At 32.2% G+C, this 25583-nt stretch overlaps 2 protein-coding genes across 3 annotated transcripts in view; one reads left to right on the top strand and one right to left on the bottom strand.

The window, feature by feature from the left end:
- Positions 1–1932: 1932 nt before the first annotated feature.
- On the bottom strand, positions 1933–5299 carry LOC130445256 (nucleolar protein 16). 2 transcript variants are annotated; one of them, XM_056780815.1, is made up of 3 exons: positions 5046–5224; positions 4447–4936; positions 1933–2459 (listed from the first exon to the last, which is right to left on the bottom strand). In XM_056780815.1, the coding sequence occupies exons 1-2, from the start codon at positions 5144–5146 to the stop codon at positions 4477–4479; spliced, it is 561 nt and encodes a 186-aa protein (XP_056636793.1). In that variant the 5' UTR covers positions 5147–5224; the 3' UTR covers positions 1933–2459; positions 4447–4476. The 2 variants fall into 2 exon arrangements, with proteins under 2 accessions (XP_056636793.1, XP_056636792.1); XM_056780814.1 differs by lacking the exon at positions 1933–2459 and having other exon boundaries at positions 4348–4936; positions 5046–5299.
- Positions 5300–19818: 14519 nt separating this feature from the next.
- Positions 19819–25583, top strand: part of LOC130446029 (uncharacterized) — a 126569-nt gene continuing 120804 nt past the window's right edge. Inside the window, exon 1 of the mRNA XM_056782010.1 lies at positions 19819–20079. The gene's annotated coding sequence lies outside the window, so the exon portion shown is untranslated. The remainder of the gene's footprint in view (positions 20080–25583) is intronic.

The raw sequence follows: 25583 nt of genomic DNA, 5'->3' as shown, positions 1-25583 counted from the left end.
CAAGAATTTTCACTTCCAAATAGCTACAGGCAAAGATAATACAGAAAAAGAAAGAAGACAGGAGAAAAACTCACTCATTGTGAATCTTTTTTGATGAAAAGAAATCATAGAAAGGTGAGCGATGAAAATATATCGAAACTTTTAAGGGAATAATGAAAAACTTATTTGGTTTGATTATTACCATAGTTAAAAGATATACAGAAATTTATAGAAAATCATCCCTCGAAAATGTGTGATTTATTTCCACGTTTTGATAACAATAAATGTTTCAATTATCTGTAAACAACTTAAATAAAATTCGTACAACAACAATGTCTGGGTACGTTCACCATTAAAAATGTCATGATTTATAATGGCAATGTCTCATCAGTGTCTTTTGAATAATCGATTATTTTATGAGTAACTGAACGTCATCATAATCACTATCGTTAAGCAGATTGTCTTCTCCACTGCTGGAAATATACCTTTCTTGATCTAGACAAGTTTGTTTGGTCTTGGGCATCTTGAATTCAATTGGAAGATATCCTTCTTAAATCATCCATCTATCGCTTAGGCGTTCATTCCCTATCCCTTCATGCTTCATCTCTAAGATGCCATTCTATTACTCCCTCCTTCCATCTATTTTTTGACAATCCTGTGATATGGCCAGCTCAGTCTTCTTTCAGATGTGTAACTCTCCCAATTGCATCCGTAACTTTTGTTTTTCTAAGCATTCTCCGATTCGGATTTTACCTCGAAACTTCTTGCTAGTTGGCTTCCAATTTTGTCAAATTGGTTACATTGAAAAAATAACTGAAATTGTTGGTTGGTTTAACCTTCTTCATATCAATCTCAATACGTCTACCGAATTTGAAATTGATAAAAATTAAATACTTGTTTCAATATTCGCTGCCATATTAGACACAGTATTGCAGTATTGAAGAATACGATGTTATATTGTAATGTATTGAATTTACCATAAATATCGTTTTCATTCTTGGAAAATTCCACTTGGCTTGAGGTTGCTTTGTTGCCGTGCCAAGCAAACGCGGCAGATATTTAGTAGAACTTTCTTGTGAGGCGTCCAGTCAGTTTTCATGGAAAATCTTAACAATCTTCTTCATAACTTCAATTGTTTAGCTAAAGAACTGAATATTGTTTCTGGAAGTTCTTGTAGTTCTCTTCTTTTGTTCGAATGTGGTATCTATAGTTATGAATATAATGAATCTTGTCAAAACAGTAACTTCCTTAAACTAAGCAGTGTCGCTAGTATACTATATCTTGCCCCGGAACGACAAATAGTAGTCTTTAAATCGAGCCGGAAGCTTCACATACCCCAAAGAAGTCTCCTGAAGAAGGACTACGAACGAATGAGTGGCCAGATAACTTTTTAACATTAGATGGCGGGCCATTGTCCGATTTAAGTAAGTGATTATTACCTTCTGTAATAGTGCCAGTAGCTAAGGTCATGGGTCAAATTCCGAATCTTTTATAGACCGATCATATGTGCACTTTCAAAATTGTTGATGATTTCACACCCCGGGGAACGACAATTTTGAATGTGCGCATGTGATCGGTCTCTAAACTGATTCGGAATTTGAAATGTGACCTTGTGAAAAGTGTTTCCTTAACTATATTCGTAATATAGTACAATTTATAGAAGAGATACGAAAGTATGAGTTTTTGTACAATTTCCGAAATAAAGACTACCGAGACCAACGAAAACGACATCTCAAACCAATACTTATGTTACAGAAAATACTCAAGGAAGTTCCTTTTCCAATACATTAATTAATTTTACAAATTTATAAAATGTTAATCTACTTTTCCAAAAATAATATTATGTCTAGTTTTATAATTTTATACTCGATTGTATTTAAGAAAATATAATATTGTATTTTGTTGTTTTCTACCTTAAAGTTAATAAAAGTCGTTCCTCTGGAGATATTGCTTCTCTAAAATTTGTATTTTGCTTCTTTAATTTACTTTCTAGTAAATTGTAAACCATGTCGAATTCCTTCTTGGTCATCCTGATATACATTTTACACCTGTCATCGTCATTGATAATTTCGGGCCACAGAACATGATATTCACCACATTCGTGCCTACGTTGGTTTATTGGATGAACCCAGTACTCCCTGGATTCATATTGTAGCACAAGCAATGCTGCAGTAGCCGCAACCATTTCCTCTTCTTCAAACAGTTTTGGAAAATGGTTTAGATAAACTTAATTCTGTCTTTTTTTAGTAAACACATGTAAGTACACTCTCCAGAATAGCTAAGGCATATATTTGTTGAAATGCAAGAACTGATTTAGTATTGAAGCATTTTATCTATTAATTGTAAGTAAAATAACTTTATAACTTAACTGAAACAATAAATAGAATGAACCTTGACAGTGCTGCAGCTAAAACATTGATTGAAGATGGCTTTTGACAAATATAATTTACACAGGGTGTCCCACGACGAGTTAAAACTATCTAAAACAAAATAAAATTTAGACCACATCTGCATTCCTAAAAATTTACAGAAAACATTTAATATCTGGATAACGGTATGGTTTAGGTATAGGAAAGTATACATGACATTGCCTTATTTTTTACCCCTGAATGCATTAAAATAGAAAAAACCGGGTAGTTCTATTTAAAAAAATAAAGAAATTTGATATTTATTAAGTTAAACTTTGAACACTTTTTAAACACACCCTGTATAAAATGGAAAAATTTCCAACATGGATTCAAATACGTCTGACCTTGCTAAAAGCAACCGAACAGAAATCATTTTCATGTCTTTAAGGGTATCATAGTAAAAAAATAATTAATAAGGGTCTGCAACGGTCAAATTTTTTATAAAAAAATTAATAACTTAGAAAGTATGCATTTTTCGAAAAAAGTTTTTAAACAAAAGTATACTAAAATTTTATGTAAATTTCAAAAATGTATTAATATGCAGGATGTTCTATTTGAAATAACAGAGTTACAGTCGACTTCTGGTAGAACCGGAAGTCGGCCATTTTTGGAAATATTTTGAATCGTATCCGAAAACCCAACGTAGAAATTTTCATAATTTAACTATAAGTATTTTGCCATATACAGAAAGTTTTAACTTGTCGTGGGACACCCTGTATAGTCGCCAATTTTAACGGAATATCAATAGACGGAAAAAAAACTAAAATTAGGCCATGGCCTTGTAATTGATTCAAATTAGTGCCAATATTTGGGACTTCAAGCAAAAAAATGGTTAAGGTGCAAGATAACTTCACTTCTAGATCCTATGTGGGATTAATAACAAAAAATTATCAATGACATGCATGATTCCCCATTTTAGCTATTTCTCAATGATTGACGGGTATATAATAAAGGAGCAACAAAAGTTTTACAACAACTGGTGCAGTCGGTCATTAATGGTATGGTGTGGGATTAATATTGAAAGCCACACAAATATGAAGTTCATGGTAACATGCATAACTTTAAATCCCAGGTAGGAGACTGTTCCTCAGGAAGTGGTATTCGGCCTCAGTTAAAGTATATAAAAATGGTACTCAGAAGGGGTGAACAATTCATTTTAAATTAGACACCACCAGCTTTTTTACAAACAACGTTAAAAATTAATAAAAAAAGGAATTGAAAATAAAAATCTAAAACAGGTTGAGTTTGTAGTCTGGTGATTGTATCCTTGTTGTGGAAACTCTCACCTTAGCAGCTGTAAAACTGCGGGATAAATAATGAGGAGGGAAACAGGAACACATATGGAAATTACGGAAAATGAACAAGTAGAAAGAACAAATCCATAAAAATAACTGAAATTTTTATGAGCGCAATAAAGAAAGCGAAGAAAAACTTACCAGCAAATATTAAGGATAAAACCACTCCAAATTTATTGAAATTAACTTTTAATTGAAGTGTAGATAGGTAGAGGAAGAATTTTAATCAATTATGAGTTTTTATTGAATTGAATATCTCAAATAACTCGAAAGTTGGAATAAATAAATTCAAAGTGACTATTGTGCCATAATACGGGAACAAAGGAATATTCAAAATGTTTGAAGAAAAATGTAACAAACCAAAGGGCATGTTACATTAGCTTAGATATATTCTCGATATATTAGAAACATAAGTTATTTCTTTCACTCTTTTCATACATTTTTATTAATCCTTGTAGTTCCTACAACAATCACTGAAAATAAAAAATACATCTAATGGAGTTTGTTTCATTTCTACCTAATTTTGGTTATATTTTTATGGGAAGTAAAGACTACTTTTCTAATGAAGATTAGGTATGGTTTATCAAGATATTTAAAAGATAAAGATACTTATTGTCCATAGTGTTTGAATCCCCATAAATTTTAATAAACAAGTGGGAGGAAAATTGAATTTTTGTACATTTCTGTAATTATTAATATGTAGTACAGAATTTTATTTTATTAATATTGAAAATCTTAATCACAAAGTAGAAAATTGTACCTACATTTACTAATAATTATCTACAATATATTTCTTAAATTTCATCATCAGTTAATTCATTATCTAGTTTAGGTTGAACTTTACATTTTTCCAAAAATTTATTGAATTGTTCAGGAATTCCCATAAACCTTTTAATTTTTTGGCGTAATTGTTTCCAAGTTTCTTGATTATAATTTTTTTTGTCCCTTTCCATTGCCTTATAATCGTTTCCATATTTTTCAATTAAATACGATAACCTTTCAACTTGACCTTTAGGCAATCTAATTTTTCTCTCTCTAGGCGCTTTAGCTTCTCTTTCCAGTGTTTGAACTACATGGGCTTTAGATATTGCTATATTTTCTTTAGTCCAATCCCCTTCTGTAGCTAAGACACTTTTCATTTCTGCTTTTGAATTGGAAATTTTAATGGTCTCATTTGGGTTATAGGACAGACCCATTTCAGCAAGATTGGTTTGTATTGATTTTTTTGATTCCCAGGATAGTTTGACCTCTTTACTAAAATTTTAAGACTAGTAAGTATATACGCTTCATAAAATTCACAATTTTTTAATGAAATTCTGTAAGTTATATTATATGGAGAAACATATAGTAAAATTGTACTAACCATGTTATATTGTTATGTTTGAAAATTTTATTCCTAAGCCTTTTTCTATTTACGTTGTGCATATACTTCTTTCTTTTCCGTTGTTTTCTTAATTTGACCATATTTACAATTTTTAGTTTAAGGTTCTGTTTATGCACGTGCGAGGTAAAATATTTCTTCTTCTTTATTTGATATAATTTGACAGTTTTCAATTATCATCTAACAGTTACCCAGTTAAGATTAATTTTTTCTTTGACAATAAACGAATCGAAAATGGTTCAGTTTCAACGGCTTTTCCACAAGGAATATGTTGTTTGTTCATACTTTACAGGTAAAGTCGTGTAATGTATGACGTCACAGGCAGTCTGACAGATTTGGTTAGATAAACCCTTATATGTAATAATACTCCTATATGGACAGTTGGTATGGGAAAAAAACGTCCCGACGCTACGGTGCCGACAATATTCATTTTCTCTCACGTTTGCAGAACCGAGCTGGGACCTTGAAGGATAGAGAAATCGTTGCAAATCTGTCTTCTTTGATACACTACCCCGAGAGGACCCCTGTCGGGGTACTGTATTCGTATGGGTATTCGTAGATTGTTCTTACTTAGTTTGATACATTCAGCAGATCTTCTATGGTTATAGTTTACCAGAAAAGTCTTTGCCTGTCTTAGTCCCTGTAGGTTATCTCAATAATTGATTTTACTCCTATATACCTACTTTTCCAGAGCTTTTTTCATTGTTCTGTGCTGATACCACAGAAGGGTTCAGGTCACATGAAGGTCATCATTCAAGGAAGGTTTATGAAGATATTTTCATATCTTATATATTAAAAAAATTGATGATTTCCATTCAGAGTCCGTTCAGGCGTTCTACCCAACCGATTTGCTTAATTTTTTTTCACTGAAAGGTATTGATGCACAGATCAGCCATCAACCATCGGATTTCATCTAATTTTCACCATTCTCAAGTTATACTCAAATGCGATTTCCCCCTGTACATTACTTATGGGAGTTTTTCACATACACACGTTCTATCCTCAATATATCAGGTTCTATTCAAGATAGAGACTTCGTTTTGGCTTAAGAACACTCGCTGATACATCCTCTTTCTTTTGAGTTTTTAAACACTTAAATCGGTTGAGTTGGAGAGAAGCTAAGCGCGGACATTCAATGTGGAGTTATGGATTTTTGTAGGTTTTTGGCAATTTTTCTACATTCAAAGATCTATATCTCAGGTTCTAATATAGCTACAGAGTTCGTTCTTTTCTATTATAATGCAATAGCTTGAAGGAGGAAGGAGCTGCAAACTGTACAATTTACCATTTTAAAGAAGAAAAAAATCAAGATAGAACTTTAACAAAAAGATTTGAATACAATATTTTCAAAGACGGCACAGGGCGGGTTGAAAAAGTTGGCAGGTAGCTAATGGATAACAAAAAATTAAATGAAGGTATTTGTCTAGTTGTATTGTTAAAAAACATCTGAACGAATTTTTTCAACTCCAAATTCCTTTTCGAAAAACAAAAATTCTAAAGGTTGGTACAAAAATGTTCCACTGGGTATATTAAACCTAACTGCATGAATTTTAGAAAATCGCAAAAAAATTCAGGGTCTGACCTTACATAAAAAGGGAAAAACTATGATTACACTTTTGTCCTAATTAAAATAAAAACAAATGTTATCAAATATAATACATTATGCTTCGAGGGAAAAGGAATATGGGACTGAAACTCAACAAAGTACTATACAAAATTTATTTATGTTTCAAATAATACTGCGAAATAATCTCTTAGCGTTCACGATAGAACACAAAAAACAGTTTCTATTTTTGTTTATACAAAAATTCAGTCTACATTTCCTGCAGATGACATTGGTGATTGCTTTACAGCTATCATATTTGCATCTACACGTCTAGTGTCTCTCCTCCCAATTTTATTCAGGGAATATGCTAAATCTATTCGAAATTATTTCTGAGACATTGTTGTCTTGCCGCTTATACTGTTAAAAAGAACTCAAGCATTGACAATGCACAAATCAAGCAAGTGGAGAAAATAGCGAAAATACCATTTTTTACTTTTCATAGTTATTTTGTGTCGCCCAATGTGAGCATCAATCAAATCTACACCACCCATATGTCTGTTGTAGACTTTGATAATTTTTCCACACCACATAAAGAGGATGCCAAACACACAAGATTGTTGTCGTTTCAATGAACAAGAGTAATTGGATAACCGTCATATTCTATTACAAATTCTTCTACACCCCCCCTTGCACTTTTTTTCATACTTTTGTCATGAGTAACGGGGTTGTTTGGGATGCGATCTTTTCGTAATGTCCCCAATGTAAAAATACCCTTCTTCAGCTCATCCGTGAGGGATAAGGAGGTATAATAATTGTCAAAATATACGAATAACAATATTGGGGTTTGCTCCTATTTCTATTTCTCCATCAATACTTACGTTTTCTTGTCCTAAGTAGATCTCAAACTTTAAGCGAAACCATCATTATCACATAAAACAAATAATTTGTAGCCCCATTTTTTGGGTTTTCGAGGATTGAGACCGTTTCATATTCTATATAGGAGGCATGGACAAGGACTTCCTTCAGTTTTAACTTCTCGAGATGACTGTTTTTTGCAATTAAATTCTTTAAGAAATCGGCCAATGACAAGTGTCGAGCTCAACAGCCTTTTTACGAGAAGTTTGAAATGCAAATATCTCTAATAGATCAATAAGACGACACCTTCAGATTGCTGGTCTACACAGCAAAAGAGCTTTCCAGGCACCTTTGCTAACCAGGCAGCATCGTGTTGCTAGACTAAGATTTGCAAGGCAATATTTAGATTGGAATTTAAAAAATTGGTGCCAAGTTTTATTTACTGATGAGACAAGAATTAGTATAAAATGTACAGTCGGACGTAATAAAATTCAAAGGCCGAGGAGAAAGATTTGCGCGGTATTGTATCATTCCCAGGGAGCCGTTCCAAGGAGGGTCTATCATGTTTTGGAGAGGAATTTGTTTAGATGTCCGCACAAAATTAGTGTCTCTTCATAGAACTGCCCTTAAGGCAGCAAGATACATAACTGACATTCTTAAAAATCGCGTCCTTCCGTTTGGGCCATTTATTGTAGATTATTTTCGTTTAATGCATGATAATGCTAGACCACACGTTGCGGCAGATATTCTGAATTACCTAAACGAAGTAGGAGTTCATACCATGGTCTTGCCACCAAGAAGTCCAGATATGAATGTCTGGGACATTTTAAAACGCCGCATTCGTCATCGAAATTCATCTCTTTAAAATTTAAATGAGCTTGAGCAAGCGAAATTAGAGGAATGGGAGAACATACCCCAAGAAGTGATACAGCACCTAATTGAAAGCATGCCCAGGAGAATGTTAGCAACAATTACATCCAGAGGCGGAAATCCAAGCTACTAGCGTTTTAAAAAAAGGAACATTGTTGTTTAGAATGCAAGTTTTATTTCTAAGAAAATTTGGTTTTATTGCAATGTTTTTATTTTTATTTTTTTACACATAAAAAATCACTCAAAATTACTACACATTTCTTTTTATTAGGTCAAAATGATTGGAAAGAAGTTAAACAATAGCAATATTGATTTATATTTATTAAACAACAAAAATATTTTCCGAAATCGGGGTGGTACGTTATTTTCGACCAGTAGTGTATTTACGTAACATTTTCTCCTTTTCTTCAGTTTTTTCCAGGTAAAAACTAACATAATTAAATAATATTGGATGCTATTTTTTTCTATACATTTACCTCAGAATACAAATTGTTCCTATCTGCCATATTAATGTCAAATTTTTACCGTTGACACCAGAACCAGAACAATATAATTGTTGCAGCAGTGAATTATCAATAAATTTTTATTGATCATATATCGTAGAATAATGTTTCATTTTAATTCTAAGGTACATACATTTTTATATAAGGTTTATTGACATTTCTATAAATATTTTTATTAACGTTTTTGAAGCACATTAATACTGTTTTATGTGTCTATAAATATTTTAATCAACTTTTATTGTCGTTATAATCTTCTGTTTAAGATGCTACTATTTAGGATGGGTGGGGTAAAAAACGAGTAGTGCGTTAGGTATCTAGATATCTTGTCTATGCACGTCCCAAAACACGTTTTCTTCACTATTACAGTATTTGTGCAGTAGCGGTTTGAAACAAACGTGTTTTTTTCTCGTGCCGTAAAACATCTTCTTCTTCTTGCTGCTGTGTATAGGCATCATTGCCTGTTTTTCTTCACGTCATTGCCTCTGCTCAGTCACCTAGGAGGTTGTCAATCCATTTTTTCCTAGGTCTTCCAAGGCTTCTTTGTCCTGCTGGTGATTTGTCCCTTGATATTTTCACAATTCGTTCTTCCGTCATGCGGTCAATGTGCTCATTCCATTTTATCTTTCTATCCAGTACCCAGTCATTGATGTTATCTATCCCGCATGTTCGTCTTATGTTTTCACTCCTTTCTCTATCCATTAGTGTTCTTCCCGCTATTCTTCGAACTATTTTCATTTCTGTAGTCTCCAATATCCGTTTCGTTTTAGAGGTTTCAGGTCGGGTCTCTGCTGCATAGGATAATATAGATCTGATTGCGGTCTTATATATGCGGGCTTTTGCTTCAGTTCGAATGTATTTATTTCTCCAGATTGTGTCATTTAGGTATGCTGTTGCTCTTGAGGCTCTTGTAGCTTGGTTTCTTACTTCCGTCTCCACGTCCCCGTGTCCAGATATTTCGATTCCCAGATATTTAAATTTCATTTCCTGGTGTATTATTTTGTTATCCCCCATAAGCTTACATCTGATCGGTGTCTTGGAAGTAACCATTGATTTTGTCTTTGCCGCTGATATTATCATATTGAACTTTTTTGCTGTTTTGTTAAATTGGTACAGTAGCCTTTGCAGATCGTCCTCGTTCTCCGCCAACAGTTCCACATCGTCTGCATAGCACAGGATTTTGACTTCTTTATTTCCCATTTTGTATCCTCTTAGTTTGCGTATTTGTTTTATGATTTCATCCATCACTATGTTAAATAGGAGCGGACTGAGAGAGTCCCCTTGCCTAATGCCCCTATTTGCAGGTATTTGTTCAGTTATGTCATCATTTATTTTTGCTTGGATCGTATTTTTTGAGTATATATTTTCGATTATTTTAATAACATTATATGGTATCTGTCTATCATAGAGAAGGTGTATTATGTATTTTAATTGTATTCGATCGAAGGCCTTCTGCAAGTCAATGAAACACATGAAGGCCGGTCGATTATATTCGATCGATTTTCCGTTATTTGTCTTAAGACAAATATTGCGTCCGTGCAGGATCTTCCCGATCTGAAACCCTGTTGTTCATCTGCTAGTGAGATACATTCATTTATTTTATTTGTTATTATCTTTGTGGTTAATTTCAGCGTTTTGCATAGTAGATTTATTCCTCTATAGTTCTCGGGCATTTTTTTATCTCCCTTTTTAAATAGTGGAATCGTAATGCTATTTCCCCACTCATCTGGTATTCTGTGTTGGGCAAATATTTTTTTGATTAGGGTTGTTAGTTGTTGGTTTAGCTTCTCTCCTTCATATTTAAGTGATTCGTTGGCGATGTTATCCGGACCTGGGCTCTTTCTGCTTTTTAGTTTTTGGACTGCTGTTTCTATATCTTCCTTTTTTATATTAGTCTCATCACTTATTACTATCTCTGGTGTATTTGGCTCGGTTTCGGTCTCTTCTCTAAATATTGTGTGACGAAAAACAGGAGCAAAGTATTAATCCAAGTAGTAATTCCAAGTGCGCGTGTTTTTGAGTGGTGAGAGCCGAGAGAGCACTAAAGATGACCAGCGCCCAGGTCGCCCTGTGACTGTTTCAATTCCGGAAACGTGACCAAAATCAACCAAATTGTGCGTGCAGATCGTCGAATGAGCATCCGGATGATTGCCGAGGCTGTAAACGATGATAAAGAAACGGTTAGAAAAATCTGACTACTGACCAAAAGATCTTGCGTCAACGGATATGCTCAGGTTTCCTTGAAAGAAAAGAGGAAAAAAAATCTGCTTTGAAAGGGACCCGATTTGAGTCGATGGAAGCGGTGAAGCAAAAAACAGCAGAGCTCCTAAAGGCTCTCACCAAAGAAGACTTCCAGCACTGCTTCGATCAATGGAAAAAACGTATGGAGAGGTGTGAGGCGAGGGGGGGAAGTATATTGAATAAAAAACCTTTTCCGTAACAAGTCTCGTTATTTAATAGCCAAATCCTGTACACTTACACTCATAATTAAACTGCTGACGTAGGGTAAACTGTTTACCTTATGTCTCTGCAGACAATATCTTATCGAAACGTGCATCAGACAAATAATTGTGATTGTTGGTGTAGTAGCAGTATTAACAGTGTGTTATGTATGAATATCATCAACAGTTCCAGACATTTCAATTCAATTTTGATTTCTGTTTACAAAAAAATGCCGAAAAAAGTCGATTAGATTAGTATAAAGGATATAGCGTTAATACCAAATAAGTTATAATATACAACCGTCGTATAATTCTATATTTAATAGTTCCAAATTTAAAGTCGTCCGAAATTATTAGAAAATTATTCATGTCAACACAGTAGAGGGTTTTTCTGTGATTTGAACTGTGTTGATTGCAAAAGAAACTGCAGTTGGTAGGAACATGAAACTTATTCAAAAAGAGGGTTCAACTGAAAACCGCACTAAAACTGTTGCACCGAAGTTGTAATTAAAGATGGAGAACACTTTTTGTTATGCAATTATGTGAACATGACTATGAACGCAGATTGGAATTTTGTAAAATTATAATACAAAAGGTAGAAGCCGAACCTAAAAAAGTCTGCTGTGAAGAAGCTACGTTTAAGATGAACGGTACTATTGTTTCACAAAATTTTCGATATTCGAACGATACTAATCCTAGATGATGTATGCATACGAAAAACTTTGAAAATTGATTTTTGTAATGCAATTTGAATGGTTCAATGTATTTAAATTTGCAATAAGAAGTGCGATTGTTAATAATTCTAATGACATTTGCTTTTAGCAGAATGGTGCGTCACCATATTTGAGTTTTGATCACGCCAATTTGGCAATCTTTCACAAATACTGTAAAAAGAGGTACAACAACTTAATTGTTAATAAAATAATAATGAATGGATTTTGATGAAATTAAATCAAATCAAATTTTATTACTCACGTATGTAGGTATTAAATTTGAGCACACTGTTTATCCTACCACTACACCAACACTCACTGTTCAGTTTAGTTTAATGAACCTTCAGTCCCTAAAGAGAATAATGCGTCAGATTGTGAGTCTTGGTATAGTAGTAGCATGAACAGTGTTCAGAATGAGTGCTTAAACAAAAAATATTTTTTTTTATGAACATCTTCTAAACTATGAAACCAGTAAAAAATTGTCAATGATATAATTTAATGTATATTTTTTCCTAACTGTTATGATTCTTTGTTAATTCAATCGAAGAGCTAGTTCTCAAATTATTAGAAATTATGTAAAACAATTTCCTCTTTTTTCTATATTTGTAGTAAATCTCGAGAACCAAAGTCAATTAAAGAAAATATAATTTATAGATATGTACTTTATGTATACAAACTAACTAAGAAAACTAATGCCACAAAATTTGTGTTAAATTGTATTATCAATAACATTTTAACTTGAGTAGACTTTGGCATTTTTCAATATATTCTAATAGACTGTATTTCTTCTTTCTGAAATTCTCATCTTGACAATTAATGTCGCATAATCGTATCATAAGCCTGATGTAGCTTTCGTTAATTTCGTAGAATCTTAAATTATTTGTACCTCCACTAAATCGATTCATATCATTTTCGATTTTCTTAGCTTCCTTCTCGATTTCTAGAACTGCTTTTAACGATTCCAAAACATCGGGATCTGACACATCCATTAGCGAATTATCAACATTTTCAATTGATCCATTTTCGGTGTCGGTAATTGTATTTACACTTCCATTTACTGATTCCGTTGAATAGAATTCGTTTTCTTCTGAAATATTATCAACTTTATTGATTACTCGAGATTCCAATTTTACTTTTGATATTTCGTTGCTGAAACTAATTCTTGGAATATCTGTTTTATAATTTTTTTCAATTTTTGTTATATCCTCAACATCACTTTTAAGAAAGCGGTGTCTATCAATTTTGCTATGATCAAGTTTTTCAGAATGTACTTCTTTATTGGATAACGGTTCGTGCTCTATTCTATCGAAACAAAAATCTTTAAATATGTTGAAAAATAAATAACAGCTCAGTATTAGTAACATACACAACAATAACGTTAACAACAACCAATACATTACGGCGTTCATCTTTTACTGATAGTTTCAATATTATCTACACAAAAATTCTTATCGGTTGATGTAGATTATAAATTTTAGGTTTAAAATACTTCTAATACCTACTGATAATAGAAAAAAAGTCAAGATATATATATATATATATATATATATATATATATATATATATATATATATATATGTATATATAATAGTATCGTTCAATTCATTTTTATTAACCATATGTACATTAAATCATACATAAGTAAAAATATAATAATGTAATGGTTTTTCCTATTTATTTATATTATCGGTAGAGTGAATTTATAAACACTGTCTCTTACTTATTTAGTTCATTTAAATACTTACACTTAGTTATATAATAACTAACTTACCTCTACTTTAATATAACTACTGTTTTAATTCATTTAAATTCATTAATTACTTTTCTATTTCGTTCCGTTCACTACGACTTTTTAATATACACTAACTTTCGCCGCTAAACAAGCTCAAATAAATATCAGAAGCGATTTTTCTAGAATTCTAGAAAATCAACAAACAAAGTAAATAAATAAAAAGAGCTTCCTAGACATAAGCTCTAAAAAAATGATATAAACAACTCGCCGCTATAAAAAACATACATCAAACGCATATCAAAGGCAGCGACAAACATCGAACAATTTGGCATATTCGTCAAATTTTGAAGTTCTATTATAACCGGACAGGACCGGCTTCCCGGCTCATACCGCGACGTTCCTCCTATACAGCCGGGACTGGATTTTTAAATCGGCAACAGGACCCATTCCTGCGCATTCCGGCCATAATAAAATAGCAGTGCACCATCTCCATTAGCCACTGATGACGGGGTGGATATTTGTAAACCAATATGCGAATTCCGGTATCCTGGAATATCATTTCCACCATGTTCCTGACAACTCGCCAATCCAACTGGTTACTTTCTATCTTAGTCATAGTCAGTTTCATCACGTTGTTCTTCTATACACGGTCGTGGAGGCTTCATAAAATTTCTCACACATCATGGTAGGTGGATTTGATTTTTGATTACCAGGTAGAAAATGTATCGCGAATTGTGTTTGATTCTCAACCTTTTGCCAGGGGATGGGATCTGCTATTCAAGTTTTTCTAATCGACCAAACGTCGGAAGACGGTTTCCAGCCCTCGTACGTTTTTGATACGTGCAAGGATGTTGCAGGCCAACGAATAATTTCCCGGGAGAGTCAACAAATCCCTTCTCTCTGTTATTCTGTAGTGACTTCTTATGGACCTTCCCAGGATTTTTGTAATTTTGGAGAACATCTCTTTCTCCTCGTCGGGTTGTGCAGCCATACTTTGTCCCCCTCTTTAAAACTACCGTCTGTGGCTGGCAACGTGAACATTTGAGTGAACCAATTCGATGTTGTTATTAACGAATCAATTCTGGGAACGGAATCTAATACACGAAAAAAAGAATTTTGAAAAATGGTTTACATTCATAAGAACGAAAAAGCTATAAATGATAAAAAATATCTAAATAATTTAAGTAAAATTTATAGTTCTATTTTGTAAATTCTAATGAATTTAATTGATTACCGCTATATATTTTAGATGTGGGAACTAAAGACAAAATTAATTTTTCTTATTGGAAGAAAGTTCTATTTTGATTTTATCCTTATTTTAATATTCATGATGAAGGTGGTCTATAGACGTCAAAAATTTATCTTTCTTTTAAAAACTATCAAAAAAGAGACCTAAAATCAAGAATATTCAGATGCATATAAATATAGTGTGTCTACTTAAGTTGCATACAAAATGTTATAAAGTTGTTTTGAATTAAAAGTTATATTCAAATATGCAATTATAGCCATTTATTATGAAAATTCAGGTTTTGTGATTATTTACTTATCATTCCGTATTAATTATTCTGGCAGGATGAAAAAAAAATGGCAAATTTACTAAATTGTGAACAAAATATAGAACTTGTGTTAATTGTTGAACACAATTACAAAACAGATAGAGAGGTCGCAAATATTTTTAATAATAGACATTCGCATAGAAACATTAGTAGTAGAGGACCCAAAAATGTCATTAAGAAAAAGGGCCAAACTACTTCAGTACTTCAATTTGTACACACGTTACTACCAAGGGATTACAATATTCGTTTTGAATTCTGCGCTCTGATCCAAGGAAAGTTGGAGGAAGATCCGTTTTGACAAGAACTATAATATTTTATGATGAGGTAACATTTTCTTCAAACGGAACCGTCTCATCATAAAATTATCGCTAGTGACAGTAATCCAAATTAGAAAATCAAGTAAGTGATTTTTTGCTCGACCTTTAGTTGCAGGAATGTATGACAATTCGGTACCAACAAGACCGTGCTTCCATCCATAGTACATTAAACGTTAGAGTACTCCTTGAAAATATGTTTAATGGGAAGGTGATTCACAGGTATATTGCTTTAAAAAATTGACATCTGATGGTTGCATTTTATCTTTTGGACCATGCAGAACTTTTTTTTAAGAATACCTTTTTTACATAAAACCACTAATAAAAAAATTTTCCATATGGTTCAAACTTAAGTAAACAAACTGTATATATATATATATATATATATATATATATATATATATATATATATAAGCGTTTTCTTATATTTTCTTATTGGGCACGTGGCATGAAACACTTAATTAAGATTTGCGGTGGCTTTAAATTGAATTAATTCTTGTAATAACTCGAAATAATGGGATTCAAAATTCAATATTCAAATTGACGTGTGATAGAAATATTGATTACTGCTTTTTAATTGGTTAGATTATATATAAAATTTCAACGTCATTCATAATCTAACCAATTGAACATTAATAAAAATTCCTATAATAAGCAGAATCAATATTTCAATTAATCAATATTTCTACCAACGTCACTTTGAATAGTGAATTCTGAATCCTATGATTTTAAAATGTTCACAAGAATTTATACAACTCATAAATCACCACAAATCTCAATTAATTATTGTAAGTTAAATTTTATTATTTTTATACATTTATACATATTTCTTATATTGTATTTGACCATAATTTTACTGAAAAACCGAAGAATTTTTATACTCATATACAAAAAAATTATCCCGTATAAAATTTACAAATAATCGCCTGCTGCATGAATATTAAAATCAGTTTTTATCAAGATTTATTCTCCAAGTCATACAACTATCTATTACAGAATCAACTACTCTAATAAGAAAATTAGAAAATGATTTTAAAAACATAACAGTTGAAATAAATGAAGTAATTCCTATTAAAATTTTCCAAAAATTTGGAAAAAAACTTTTTAATAAATACAAAGAAAAAATATTAAGAAAATTGATAACCTAATATTAAAACAAAAACCTATTGCCGATGATACTGTCATACCAAATTAGGTGAAAGAAGTTTTATCTTTTGGTCCTAATTTTGCACAAAATATTTCTAGTGTCAAAGAATTACCTGTGACAAATATCTTATGTAATATTGAATGCAACACCAATCATCTGAACAACGAAATTCAAAATGAGATCTAATACTTGTAATATTATCATTAATTTCAAAATAAATAGAAAAACAAACAACAAAAGAGCAATATCAAACCTCAAAATATAACTGAAACCAAAGAATTCATCAATAAAAACAGAAATCTCAAAATTTTGTAAGCAGATAAATCTAATTAAACTGTTATTATGACATCAGAAGATTATAATAATAAAATGATGAATTTATTAAACGATAAGATAACTTACAAAAAATTAAACAAGACCCTACGAATTCTTATCAAAAACAAAATAATGATCTAATTCGATCTTGGGATGAACAACTTTTTATTTCGCCATCAGATGCAATAAAATTGAAAATTCAAAATGCGTTACCCCATAAAATATATGGTTTACCAAAACTGCACAAACCTGATATTACCCTTCGACCGATTATTTCAAGTATTCAAACTCCTCTCATCCCATTTTCTAATGAATTGAACAATATTTTGAGAAAAATTTTATATCAAAACAAATACTACATCAAAAACCCATGGGATCAAAGAAAAAAGTATGAAAATTCACAACGAATATGTATTTATTTCGTTAGATGTGGTTTTTAAATAAAAATCTTCTTATCTTATTATCATAAAAAACATCAATATACAGTCGAGGTCGATCAAAATAATAAAATTAATTTTCTAGAATTAACAATAACATAAGAACAAAATGGTATACGAAACCAACTTAGTCCTCAAGTTGGTTGAACTTTAATTCGTGTCATCCTATGACATAAAAAAGTTCAGTGATAATAAGTTTGACTGATAGATCTATTCAACTATCAGATCATGAATTTAGATGCTTAGCTATTCCAACAGAAAAAACTGTATTGAAAGCAAATTATCATATGGAAAAAATGGTAAATAAGAAATATTCAACAAAAGGATAAACAGATACTACAATAAATTAAAAAACAAAACAGTTTAACGTACCTCGACAGCGCTTGTCATTGGCACACAAAAACAGTCATAAGTTAAATACATTTGAATTAAATAAAAATAAAATTACAGTTAAATACACTTTCGTACAAAAAATAAAATCTATTACAGTGCATAAATTAAATTATATTTTCTTGTACAGCTTGGTGGCTTTAAGGAACTGCACGATTTTCCTTTTTCCGTCGGGCAGTTAAGTGTCTCCTTGAAGTTGGTTTTTATATCAAACTGTTGATATGCAGTAGAATATTCTCTGCAGTCGGTGACGATGTGCTTAACAGTCACAGGAACTTGACAAGTTCGGCAGACAGGACGACTTTCTGACGACATCAAATAGCCGTAAGTTTCGTCGAAGTCTTCTTATTGCCACAGTTTCTCTCCTATTCAAAAAGTTTAGGGAAATGTGAGAAGTAGTTGGGTGGATTTCATGTAGTGCTGTAGTACTCTTGCTCCATGTATCGTGCCAAGATTTTTAATGAGGTGTTTGAAGTTAATTTTCAGATCATTGGCCAGCTGTACTGGGATTTCAAGATGATTTTTTGTGGCTTCTTTGGCATGGCGATCGGCACATTCGTTTCCAGCAATTCCAGTGTGCGATGGAAGCCAGATGAGAGAGCAATGAGAGTTTGGTAGGTGTCATGAATGTTTTGGACTATTGGATGGTCGGTGAATATGGTTGTGATTGACTGTATGGATGAAAGAGAGTCAGTACATATGGCGATATGTTTATGGGGAGAAGAAATATATTTGAAGGCTTGAAGGATACTATATAGTTCAACAGTGTAAACACTACACGTGGAGGGTAAGCGGAAAGAACTTTTTGTAGTGACTGCGCAGCCCACACCGGATTCAGCTTTGGAGACATCCGTATAGAGAATTAGGTCGAAGGATTTTTTATGCATAATTTCCAAGAATGATTTCTCTACAAGAACGCTAGAGGACAAAGAATTTGATTGATTAAGATTAGAACAAATTTCCATTTTGATTTTATTCTTATTTTGATGTTCATGATGTAGGTGATTGATTGATTATTGATTAATTTAAATACACAAATTTTCAGTGTTAATATCATATTTTGATAAAGACTGAAGTTGAGTCAAAGCGTCAGTTTTTTATTAATCATTCAAAAATTATTGAAAAAAAAACTAATTTTAAAACAGAAGAGGAATAAAGTCAAGAACATTTAAAAGCATTAATTTCTTATTTCTTAGACCTTTTGATATATTAATGCATCTAAATGTTCTTGACTTTAGGTCTCTTCTATTCTAAAATTAGTTTTTTTTCAATAATTTTTGGGAGAAAGATAAATTTTGACGTTTCGACTTTTCTTCAAGTCTTTATCAAAATATTGTGATAAAGACTTAAAGAAACTAATTTTAAAACAGAAGAGACTTAAAGAGACTATTACACAAGCAAAAAACTCAGGCCTCACTAGCTTATGAGTACCGGCGTATTCAAACTCACAGAGAAAGGTGTTGGAGAACAAGCAATAGTTATCAACACACAAAACATTGTTATAAAGAATTAATTGGACTTATCAAGGTATTTTTTAAAATTTGTTTCCATATTTTGTAAAGTATGGAAGAAACTCTTCTAAATTTAGAAAAATAAATTTCATTCAAAATTATGTAATGTCGTTGCACTTGTGAAATTACACTGGTTTAGTAATTTATCACGAACAGATAGGTAGACGAACGAAACGGAAGATTCAATGAACATAATGTTTTTCAATAGTCAATATCTCAAAAAAGAATAAATTTCTTATTTCAATTCAAAAACGCCTGGTTTAGAGTACGTTGTTCCAAATCTTAAGGTGTTAACATGAAACTTGTTAGAAAGATAGTTTACATAATAGGGAAATTTATCGAACGCAGTCGATGCTGATTTAAGGAAAGAGTAGAGAGAAGAACAAGGACGAAAAAGGACATGGATTTCATCGAAACGCGCGCACCACGGCACATTCGGGTTGAAACCACCCCCTATATTTAACTGCCAGTTGGGCTCCCCTCGGCACCCCTTAAACAAGGCCTAGCCTACTCATATTCCTTCTAAAAAACTGTTTCTTATCAATTACAGTGCTTGCAACTGGACACATTCTACCATCTATATGACTTTCTTGTGTTAACTGTGTCTTTTTTCTGTGAACTGTGCGAGAGATCCTTCTTAGCTTATTGATTTTTTCTTCTTTTTTTGGCGATTGATTTCGATTTCTAAGGTAACAAACAACTCATTTTTTTTAGTAGTTGATTCACTATATCTTCCTAAATTATCAAATATTATCTTTAAGCTGCGATTAGAATTATAAGATATTGTATGTAAGTAGTTTTGGAAAATTATTCTTATCTATACTATTTTAAGACATGTTGAAGCACATATTTATTTTGTTTTGATTTGTTTTTGAGAAATTGATTAAAGTGGAAGGTGGAATGTCCAGTCTTCACACGAAAAATGTAGCTAATTCAACTGATAAACTTTCATGACAGAATTATTGTTCTAACCTCTCCTCAAATTCATCAATCAATCTTTTTTGAATACTATTCGTCGGAGTGACAATTTTACTTTTGAAAGCATACGTTGTGTTGCATTTAATACGAAGACATTTAATCTAATATATTTTAATCCACTATACCAGGGGGCCCAGCCCTAATCGGCTGGAGAGTTAAGTATTTACTAAATTGAGGGGGGGTTACATATTTAATATTTTGTAATCAATTGGTTATGTTTTCATCGAACAACCTGCTGGGATACTCTGTTTTTACCTGGTTTAATTTTGAATGACTCTCAGTACGTATAGTTTGAAATGTACGATCCGTATAGATTCGAGGATATATTTTTGATATTATTCAATCTTATTACCTCCACGAAGGGTTTTTTGTTTGATGCTTCATTGCAATTCTATTTAAATTTGTTTGTTAATTTCGAGGCGCTAACTGCATCTCTACATTAAATGGAGCTAAAAATTTTTCATCCAAGTTCTTGAATTTTTTCTAATATTTCGTGAAGTTTTTTGGTCACTTTTATAGTTATTTAACAATGAGAAATAAATCAAATTGTGGACTACTATTAACTTTCATAATACTGAAACTTGGTTGAAAAAGTAATCAACTTGTATCCACCGGTAGGACAGAAGTGTGACTATTAACATCATTTTCGTTATGAAGATTATGTTGCTAGACTATGCTACGTTTATGATTATATCTGTTGTAATTGTGTATAAATCTGACAGAGATTAATTTCAATAATCATATAAAGTAAATCGGTTTCGTTGTTGGGTTATTATGTAGATGAAAAAATTTCGATTGTTTGTTAAATATAAATTTCCACGTGGGAAAATAATTGAATAAACTGGAGGAAAGTTACTTGAATATAATGCTCAATGTGCTCCGTCTCAAAAAATGATGTGGTACTCTCCTTTTAGAAGTGAACATACGAAAACGGGAGATTCTAAAAGGCCAGGGCCGTCATTTTCAGTAGCTATACCGGAAATGGTTAATAAATTCGTAACATTGTGTTTAGCGATCTTTACATACAAGTACGAGTACGTGAAATAATAAATGAAGTTGATATTTCCACTGAATGGAAATACAAAATCTTGTAAGGCAAATTGCCGCGGTGCCTGAGGGTGATTAAAAACTCTCTCACTTTAAAAATTCAAACGAATGTTAAGATATCTTTGAACGTAATTCAAGTGAATTTTTCCGTCCACTTGTCGCAGTCGATGAAACCTTTATACCTTATATGTACCTTATAAATAAAAATACAGTCGGAGCAATGGACTTCATTTGAGAAAGGGAAAACCGTTTTTTCGGCCAATAAGGTTATGACTACTATGTTTGGAAATCTCTATTTATTGCTTGGAAAACCAACGCATTTGTTGAGCAAAATTTTTTCACATTGAAGTGACTCTTTCATTGAAAAGCCACTATTTCGCCAAATTGATCTCGTGTTAGAACCATTATTGCTTGTGAAAAGTTTTAATTTCTTCCTTCAATTCCCAAAAATGTAATAAGTAGCTTCCTCAAATTTTTGAGTTATAAATGAGATCCGTACTCATATTCCATGTTTTTTACATAAACAACGACAAATAAAAATTTGTTCCCGAAGCTTTTTTATGATTGAAAATTGATGTAATAGTACTAAAATTTCCTCCAACCAATGGAGGGACTACATCTGATGCAATGCCTAAGCATTTTTTGAAAATATCAGCATCCTCAATATATCTTTTCTTGGTAGTACCTGTGTCATTTATATCTGTCGTTCCATCTAAAGTACAAGAGAAATATATAAATCTTGTTTTGATTGTGTTCAGCGTTGCATAGATCTCACTCGAAAAGGTTTCTTATACTAGGATAGTCCCAGAAGCACCTGGTCTGACCTAGAGGTGGCGGTACATGCTAGAAAAATACCACTAAATTATAATATACACAATTTATATAACATATGTTTCAAGTTTAAGGACGCCACGTTGTTTAGTATTTGTTTGGCAGCCATCAAAGTGAACGTTTTCAGACCTAAGAAAACCAGCATCGCAGTGGTCGACCAAATGAGGTGACGGCTCCAGAAATGCTGGAGAAAAAATCCACAAAGCGGTATTGGATGATCGTTGACTGAAAGTACGTGAGCTAGCAAAAATATTGGGCATTTCAAAAAGTGCGTTACATTGCATATTAACTGAAAATTTGGACGTGAGAAAGATGGGTGCCTCGTTTGCTCACAATAGAACGAAAGCAGTGTCATAAAGATGTTTTTCATCGAGTGTTTAGCAATGTTTTAGAGAAATAAAGCCGAATCTTCGCGCCGTTTCATAACTATCAATGAAACGTGGGTCCATCACTTCACATCTAAAACAAAAGAATAATCAAAACAATGGACTGAAAAGAAGATACGGTGATATATCTCGTTGTGCAGCAGGTTACCAATGAAATGTAATTTTTCTGACTTGCTATGGTCATAAGGAATGGATCCGGGGCCGTTTAAAGTAATTTATGCGGTTCCTACGGTGTAAAGTCTTGGCTTTTTTCGATGGTGTTTGGACTGGCGCTTTACAAACGCTTGAAGATTTATTCAATTCTGCAGATGGATGTTATGGTGATTATTCTGGGTACTTTTTAGTGTTGAGTAGAAGCCCATGAGGACGAATTGTACTTCTTGTTTAATTCAGTGAAATACACGAGTAACACATTTTCAAAAAAGTGATTTTTTCGATGACTGCCAATCCATAAAATTCTTCTAGTTGGCATTATACTTCCTATTTGGTGTTTGACGCTAACTCCAATATGTTAGAAGGAAGAGTGCTGTCATGCTATTAGCCTTCATAAAAAGCGCTTATACTAGTAGTAGTCAACAAAAACAATTTTATACAAATACCTAAAATGGAACAAATCATATTTGTAAAAAAATTTTTAATACTATGGCAGCTTTACAGTACTCACGCCAAAATATTGAATTAATATTTAATATTAACGTGATTTTTGACATGACGATCTAATATTATTATTTCATCGCATTGTCAATATTATTCAATTGACAAGAGTAAGAACTGTCATTACATGTCAATATTATTTGCTACTTCTGAATGATGTTTATTAACTACCATACGCTAAACATCTAGTGGTTTGAGTTCGAGGGATCTTGGACACTAAAAATGGAAAGAGCAAACTGAATTTTTTTGTTCAACAAACGACAAATCGTTTCTTAAATTATATATCCAAATATATTATCTTGTCGTATTGTCGTACAGTAAGAATTGCATCATTTATTTTTTGCTTTCTGTTATTTTACTTAGTCTTCCTTTAAATTGGTTCCATTTATTTCGTTATTTTGAGGAATTTAAAATGTGTTTTCTATTTCTTTCCTTTGGTTTCTCAGTTTATAGCTTGACTTTATTAATGTGAAGGTCTTCAATTTATTTTGTAATATTACTATATCTGTCGCAAGTACTATGTTGAAGCTTCTGAATCTGATTAGTATTGGTGAATTGTTTATGCCGAATTATTGGTTCAACCTTCAGGCAATTATTCAAAGAAGGATTTGTAGATGTTATATAAGAACCATTAAAGACAGCTCTGTTTCATTGTTGAATCTTTATCTAGTTTCCTTTGAGTGCTATGTTGTACGATTCACCAAAATCTTGAATATTTGATTTCGCTAGACTGGACACAAAAAATATTTCCTTCCCATTTTGCTTTACGTTTTCTTTGAATTTTTTCCCACATTCTTCTCCTTGACTGAAAATTTTTTAATTTTCATATTTTTCATCTCTCAAAATTGTATTGGGGAATTGCTCTTGCATTAAAATAGTTGGCAGTTTGTTTCTTACGCATTAAACCATGGTGTTTCGGCACTAACAATCCATTTAATAATAAGTCAGTCAGATTTGAAATTATCGCCATGAAATATCCCCAGTTCTGAAGTTTCGTTTCCATTTATCTTCGAGGCTTCTGCTGAAATTAATTCTCAAAGGGAATGTAGTTGTTTTAAATCGGTGTTTCCCAATCTTGTATCGGCGACCTTTCTTCAGTTCCCTGGTGTACTGGAATCTGAATATGGGTGTCAACTTCAGTCAATAAACTCTGCGAAACGGATCCATGATTAGATAGTCGATGTTATTTGGAATGGGCGACTCAAAATACCCCGGATGCGAAGACTTGTTTCATTTGATATTCTGAAATTATTCATCGCCGACCTGGAGTTACGATTGTCTATAAACGACATCTGAAGGTTTCTCCTGAAATTCATCTTTCAAATAATGCATGGATGTTTTCAGTTGTTTACTCCACACCTGGTATCAGCTACCGCGTTTCAGTTTCAATAGATTTTCTATGAAAAATTATATACTTAAAATACTTCCGGATACGAAGGCTCGTTTCTTCGGGATGAATTTTAGGAGAAGCCACGGGTGTTGTTTACCACATTACGATGTTTTTGCTACTTGGAATAAATTGGAATTTAGTCGAAAACCATGACACAGAGTAAATATATTTAAATCAAGTATATTAAGAAACCGAAAGCATAAATCCCTACCTCAATAATATTTTTAAATGCGGGCTCTCTTTGTATTTTATTTCAGTTCACCATATTTTTCTAAAAATTACGTTTTTCCGATATTATGAAAATAAAATGAGACTTGAGGGTCTTATTGCCTCGATAAGAATTTTTATTACCCCCCTAAGCGAATCTTCTCCTAATTCATTTTCACTACGTATTAAAGATGTGGTATCTAATTAAGTGCTCAACAATGGACATTATATTAGAATTCTAATCATGGTTGTAAAAATGAGTTTTCACCTATAAGGAAAATAAATTAAGTATCTAATGTATACGAATAAATAATGGAAGTGCTTATGAACTGTATAAGCCTATTACATGTTGACAAAAATATAACAAGTCGTTTATCATTATAGCCATCACATAATGTAATTATTAGATGATACTACTATGCATGTTTCGAAAAATTTTCAAGTCTATTGAACAAGAAGAAACCACATAAAATAGATCGGAACCACTAAAAATATTTTAAGTTATGTCCAAGATCTCTCGAATTCCTGAGATTTTGTTGGGAAAAATTTTATCTGGACAAGATTGAATTTTTTCTCATTAATTTTAATAGGATGTTTCAAGTATGATCTTATGTTTCAACGATAAAAATATTCAACTGAATCCTGAAGCAGGCAGTAACATAGACTATTTAGCTCATATATACGAGGGTTGTCTGAAAAG

The sequence above is a fragment of the Diorhabda sublineata genome, chromosome 6, assembly GCF_026230105.1.
Source record: "Diorhabda sublineata isolate icDioSubl1.1 chromosome 6, icDioSubl1.1, whole genome shotgun sequence".
In the NCBI taxonomy this organism is placed as follows: Eukaryota; Metazoa; Arthropoda; class Insecta; order Coleoptera; family Chrysomelidae; genus Diorhabda; species Diorhabda sublineata.
This window is presented reverse-complemented; position numbering and strand designations above follow the sequence as displayed.